Below are 7,156 nucleotides of genomic sequence, written 5' to 3'. Positions count from 1 at the left end.
CATTTTGCCATTTACGACCTGATAGTGAAAGGAAGCTGCTTCTGTAATGGACATGCTGAGCAGTGTGTTCCTGCACCAGGATACCAGCCCATTAGAGACCGGACCAATCATGTGGTAAGAAAGGAGCAGTGAGTGAGGGTCTAAGAGGGTAAAGTCTAAAAATATTACTCTGGAATATTTATTTTCTTTCTGAGCATGAAAATAAATTTTTGATCTTGGGAATAGATCAATTTACAATTTTTTTTCTGGAGCTCTTAACCACTTCTCATTGCCTTCTTCAATGGATGGAGCTGTCATATCGCTCGTAACAAAAGTATAGAACTTCAGTCATAATACAGTTTGGTGTATATTTAAATGGCATCTGAGCAAACATCTAATGAAATCTATTAGAAGCAGCTGAGAGCCCTGGAAAAGCTTTTTATAGTGATCTTTCAGTTACAATTTTTTTGTCATATACTCATGTTTAAATTTTGTTTTTCTTACCAATACTCAGTGTGTATATCCATACATCTTCTTACTTGCCTTTTGCTGGTCCTTTGTTACGTTATTGCCATATTACTGCCACCAATCAATTAATCAATCAATAGTTTAGCATGAAACCAAGGACTGACATAAATGACCAGCCTAGTTTCATTTAACATCACATTGCCGAGAAACTGGTAAGATATCATAAAAACATTAACTCTCTCCTCTGCAGCTTAGTCCAGTATCCCCTGATATTTATTATACAGTTTGCTATATTTACAGCCAATATACGACTATATACAGCTTTCAGAAATTCTCACAAGAAAAAGAAAAGGTGGTGTTGTTGCAAAACCACAATGAGAGGAAGTGTTGTTGTTAAGATTTTTTTTCTTTTTACAACTATATTTCCAGTGCAGATTAATTTGCTTGAACTCTTCATGCCAAGATACTAATGCACCACTCATTGTTCTGACACACTGACGTTTAAATTCCATTTAGTTTCTCTTGTTTTGATAATTATCATGGCTTAATCATGCCCCACGGGCAGGTTTTCACTTGTTCTAAGGAAGCCGAGGTTATAAGGCTTGATACACTTTGTGTTGGCAGTCATTTTAACAACTCTCTGGCTTCCTTTGCTCTTCTGGCCTTGTCTGGTCTGATGAACAGCTGCCTTTCTACTGATAACAAACCCAAGAGATGCAGATATTGATTCAACTGAGGATTAATGATTGTGTTGATGTCTGTGTGTGTTGATAAAGGTATGAACAGAATGTTGTTGCTGGAGATCAAAAAAATGTTTCAGTGCCAGGCTGCTATCGTGGCCATCTCCACAAACAGAAGGTCTCCTGCAATCAGTGACGCATGACAGGGAAAGTGCAAGTTTCCTTCACAACACAACTGCTTATAAGCAAAGGCATTTAGACAGCTAGACAATAATACAGTAGTAAAACCTGACTGATAATTGAATATTGGGATCTTTGAGGTTGATAATGAATAAATGAATGGATTTAGAAAAATCTGACAGCAATATATTGGCTTGGTTTTTTTACATAAACACCAAAACAAACAAACAAAAACTGTTTAAATTGCACTGAAATTGTCATTGTCATTGAAATTGTCATTTTACAATTGAAAAATAAACATCATTTCTTTGTGATAGACAAACTACTGTATATACTGTAACAATATCCAAACTACCTTCAAAATATCACAGGCATGACTCTAATATATAATATAAAGTATTGGCCTTATATGAGATAACAGTCACTGTTGTCAACCTCTAAAATGATCATTATTATTGATATATGCATGCTGACATGTGGATGTAGCTCACAGTACAACCTCACAGAACTGCGAACATGGCTGCACACTCTTAGTTAGCCATTTTGGGCTGAGTTTGGTTTGCTTGCACTTGTCTCTTATTTTTCATAATTTAAAACCATAATTTATTTCTTTTTTGATAACATCAGTGCAGCAAAATCACCTGTAAGAAACTCTCTATTTGTCATTTTCCTGAGCTAAGCTAAGCTAACTAGCTGCTAGCTCTAGCTATATATTTACCACGAGAGTGGTATCAAACTGGGTCTTATTAATTAAGCATATTTGGCAAACTGTTGCAATATTCCTTTAATGAATATTGACAGTTAACAAATGCAATGTATCTGTCGCTAGCATTTTTCATATGCAATATTAGAGAAAATACTATTAGAACACTTATTATTTAGTCACTGAAAATACAATAAAACCCAACATAGTGCAATTTGGGAGAAACCGAGTCCTCATATTTTAGACTCATGAAAATGTTTCACACAATGAAAGAAAAAGACAATTCATGTGCTGACTTTGCTGAAAGCTACATTTTTGTAATGAAGCTGCTGTCTGTCAATTTATTGGATGGAGAGTTTTTACATCTAGCTGTTTTCATGCCAAGAAATTCCGAGGAGCTCTACTGAGTGATTTAATAAGGATTTCCTTCTTTTCAGGGGAGAGTATTTAAACCAAAAGACTGTAAATTTCTCCTCAGCACATCGGGGTAGTAATAATAATAATAATAATAATAAATGATTAATTTCCTCCTTGTGTGGAATATGAAACTTGTGGCTAATATTCATTTTTTGCCCTAAGTATTAGTCTGACTGTTCTCAGGACATCTAGTTTGAAAAGTCTTTAACTGTCCTCACAGTGTTACCTCAGTTCATCGTCTTTCTGCTGTGTGCCATGCAGGAGCCCTTGGTAAACACACAGAGGTTATATAAGTGCCTTTTCCTGTCTCTTGTTCCTGGCAAAACCCAAACAAGCAGAGCAGCACAAGACGGGAGATGGTGGCAAAGATTGCTGATCACTCAAGGAAAGGAAGGGAAGGGTGCCTTTGTATTATTTACATTATGGGAACCAAAACCTGTTAACACACTCACAATGTGGGGACTTGGCCTTCATAGCCTGGTCCCCACAAGGAAATCGCTGAATTTATGGTGGCAACATGTTTTAAAGTTAAGGTGACGTCAGGGTTAGGTGTTAGGCAAGTAGGGGTTATGGTTAAGGTTAGGATAAGTCTATTGGAAATGAGTGTAAGTTAGTGTAAAGTCCTTACAAAAAATAAAAACACAGCGTGTGTGTGTATGTGTGCAGTAATCAGTGATGAAAGTGGCCATGATATGATGAGTCATTACTGCCCAGACACTGTGAACAGGGATGATGGGACCAGTTTGGTGCTGTTGTTTTTGTGCTCTTGGACCCCCATGTGGGGTTTTGCGGTTCAAGCTGATTACACTGTTTGTTAGTTCACAAAGCGAACACGCATTCACACACACACACACACACACACACACACACACATTTGTACTCAAACTCGTTGCTGTGTAGCACTAGAGGAAAATTTATTGGCGTGACATTTTAATTTCCCTGCCTGAAATCAATAAAATCATGTTATGACAATGCACAGTTTAAAGGTTCTGTCTAAATCTTGGCCTTTCCGGGATGTTTTCATGTCTGACCTCCAAAAATATGTTTGTGTTTGGATTCAAGGTCCTTGCTTTAAATGTAACTATTTTATGTATTTTGGCTTGACATGATCAAATCTCAGCAGCTTCTAAAAATATTTCACATATCAGTCTGACCCTGCTGTGTCCGCTGTGAGTTTACATGATTGCGTATGTGCAGCTCTCAGTGTTCATGTGTTAACTGTCCTGTATCATGGCATGGTTAACATGAAATGGGTTGAAATACCAACTGTCTGGACCTAAGCCAGAGGCTACTGCTGACCTTTTCCTTTCTTCTCTTTTTTCTGTGCCCCTCCTTTCCCTCCACTCTGGGCTTTTTCATTAACTGCATTGGCTTTTTCATTTTTGAGGTATGTGTCATTAGGTCTCTTTGCCTCCTCTTTGCCTGGACCACTCATTTATGCAATGTCTCCCTAATCAGTGTGATTGAAATGGTGTGTGATCTGTGTAATGTCAGTCATGTGTTTTTGTATTACTTACATTATGGGGACCAAAACCTGTTAACACACTCATATTGTGGGGACTTGACCATCCATGTGGGGACCAGCCAAGGAATTTAAATTTTCCCCAAGGAAATCACTGAATTTTAGGATGGTAACATGATTTAAGGTTAGGTGTTAGGTTACGGTTATGGTCAGGGCTAGGGTTAGGCAAGTAGTGGTTATGGTTAAGGTTAGGATAAGTCTACAGGAAATGAATGTAAGTCAGTGTAAAGTCCCCACAAGGAGTGAAAACACAGCATGTGTGTGTGTGTGTGTTCACCTCTACACTGCAGGACTGATCTGTGGTCAGTTCAGGTAGAGGGCATGTTGCTTATAGCTGTATTCCTATAGCATGTGTGAATCAGAGCCATTCAGGAGCTGGTGACACACCACACATCATGGGAAACAAATGCAAAAATTGGTGTGTGTGTGTGTGTATTCATGCATTTGTAGTTATTTTCTCCAGGTCTGATTCCTCTAATCATTGTATAATTGTGTGTCCTACATTACTGTTGCATGGTGTAACGTGCAACTGTCCCCTCTCCTCGCAATCATTACCAAGCATGCATGGCATTCCAGCTCACAGGAATGACAAGGAGATTGTTATTGTGCTCTCAGTGCTGCATACTTGTACTCTTCTCATACACACACTTGTAAACACACAAGCACATCCACAAGCTTTTCAGAGCAGAGGCCTGTTCTTGTTTCAAACAATGAAGCTAAACAATCTGTGATCACTAATTTCAGGTTAGGGAGTATCAGATAGACTGAAAAGAAGATTCAGATGAGAGGAAGAGGAGATTGATGGAAAGTTTATTGAAAAGAGAGAAGCAGAAATAATGAGAATTGTTATGAAATCTACAAAAAGATCACAGTCCTGACCCCAACAGGCTCATCCTCATGTGGGAAACCTCTCTCTCCATCACACTGACTCCCATCCTTCCATCTCTACCACCGTCTATCAGTTATTGCTAATGAGCACTCACTCTCTTTCTCCCACTCTTTCAGGTCCATGGGAAGTGCGTGTGCAGACACAACACTGCAGGTGATCACTGCGAGCGCTGTGCTCCTCTCTACAACGACCGACCCTGGCAGCCTGCCGACGGACTGACAGGGGCTCCACACGAATGTCGGAGTGAGTCAAGCAAACACAGTTGTACCTTTTCTGTTACAGGAAATTAACAGGCTGTTAGGTATTGTGTCAGCTCGTCTAATCCACATGTACAAGACAGGGAACTCCAGATTCTCATGCTGCCATGGATGTTACAAATGAGAGACAAATTGTAAAGAGCCTTGGATAAAAGCTCCATGTAAATGATAATCACTTTTATTGGTCAAGTATGTTACACAAAAGAAATTTGTCTCTGGTATGGAACTGAGGCAACCCTTACGTCTATAAAGATAACAGTTATGTTAAGAAACAAAGCCTGTAGAAAGTGCAAGTTGAACAAAGTATGATGCTGAAGGCTTAGGGAGAAAAGGTTCCTGGAATTAGTAGTAAAAACAGAAAGGTGTGCAACAGGAAATAGCAGTATTTGGGAGAAGTAAGGGGGTACCACATGGCCAACCACTGCAGAGAAAGGATTAATAAAACAAAACAAGATTATTAAAATTAAACAGAACAACTCCCTGCTCTGGATCATCAATAAGCTTGTATGATTTTAAGAAGCAGTTGTTAAGTTCCTACAATACATAAATAGTGATATGTGAATTTTAAGTACATCTTTATCACATGTCAGTGCTGTAACACCAAATATTATAGTAAAGGAGCACTCCACCAAAAAGGGTGCCTCCCCACAGAGGACAGCACCAGTGAATTAGAACAGAGAGGCAGGCCCATAAAATAGAGTCAACGAATAAAAAGTTTTCAAGGTATTCCTGCTTTGTTATCTGATCCTGATCTTCTTGACCCACATGTTCCAAACAAATCATCATCTCACCAATAAAGTACTAAACACTACTTCCAGGAAAGATTTGGCTCTATAAAGAGTTAATGATGTGACATGAAATATGGTATGTAAATTGAAGGAACTACAAACCTTTGAGAGCCGTCATCACATAAATCAATTAAAAATTTGAATAATAAATATGAAAGCAGTAGCTCTAGTGTTCTAACCCTGGCACTGGGGATTTTCGTCTGTCTCTCACCAGAGTGTAAGTGTAACAGTCACGCTCAGAGCTGCCATTTTGATTGGATGGTTTGGCGCCAGTCGGGCCAGCGCAGTGGAGGCATATGTGACTGTCTGCACAACACCGAAGGACGTGAGTGTCAGAAGTGCAAAGCTGGCTTCTACAGGGACCCCCAGCAACCGCACACCGCCCCTGACTCCTGCAAACGTAAGACACACAAACAGTTGCAGTGCGTTTTTATAAACACTTTGCATATTACAGTGACCAACATGGCTCACACAGGAAGCACAGTGTGGCTTTTTATTTGCATCATTTGTGAATAAGTAACTAGATTGAAGTAAAGATTTTGCTTTGTGTCTGATTTATTATTATAGTTCAGGTGTCATCATTGCCTTACTGCCAGCAGCTACATTCATATTAACTTTACTCATTTAAATTTAAATTGTGGGTAAATGTGGATTTGTCAGAAAATCCATTAGGATGAGGATTCTGAGTTTCTGGTAGTGGCACATGGTGGAAGAAGTAAAAAACTTTCCATTGTGTTTATCCCCCCATTAAAGCAAGCAAGAAGAAAAAATACAACCAGTTACACCAAGGAGGAAACCAAATAAACTAGGTTACATGTGACAGCACAGAGCAGGTTGTAATTCTGAGAAACTCGCAGTAACAGATTGCTGGTATGACTGGTGATGTGCGTGTGGTAATTTAGTTTTACAGCAAAGTATAATTACTAATTTGTCAGTCAGTGGAGTAATTAGCAGGATGTAGTGGCCATACTGGTTTTATTCAGTATTTACTGTTTCTTAACTGTTTAAATGTTCCTTTTTTTTTTACAATAAAATTGACACTTAAGGTTTTAAAATAAAGTAGGTGAAACTTGCCTGTGTCCTAATTAGCATTAAGATTTATTATGTAGTCAAAGATGTTAGTCATCCCTCCATTAGGCCCAAAAATAGTTACATGAGGAGAGTTTAGGAGTTTCGCAGGTAAACATAAGATGCAGAGTCACCATGAAATCCACAACCATGATATGAATAAATGTTGCTGGTATGAACTGTACGCACCACACTAGTACCGCAA

At 38.8% G+C, this 7,156-nt stretch overlaps 1 protein-coding gene across 1 annotated transcript in view; it reads left to right on the top strand.

The window, feature by feature from the left end:
* Positions 1 to 7,156, top strand: part of ntn4 (netrin 4) — a 24,746-nt gene that overhangs the window by 10,513 nt on the left and 7,077 nt on the right. Inside the window, 3 exon segments of the mRNA XM_020613685.1 lie at positions 1 to 114; positions 4,955 to 5,081; positions 6,098 to 6,283. The exon segment at positions 1 to 114 is cut by the window's left edge and continues 45 nt beyond it. Coding sequence (XP_020469341.1) covers positions 1 to 114; positions 4,955 to 5,081; positions 6,098 to 6,283 — 427 coding nt within the window.

This window comes from Monopterus albus, unplaced genomic scaffold (genome assembly GCF_001952655.1).
Source record: "Monopterus albus unplaced genomic scaffold, M_albus_1.0 scaffold136.1, whole genome shotgun sequence".
Lineage (NCBI taxonomy): Eukaryota > Metazoa > Chordata > Actinopteri > Synbranchiformes > Synbranchidae > Monopterus > Monopterus albus.
This window is presented reverse-complemented; position numbering and strand designations above follow the sequence as displayed.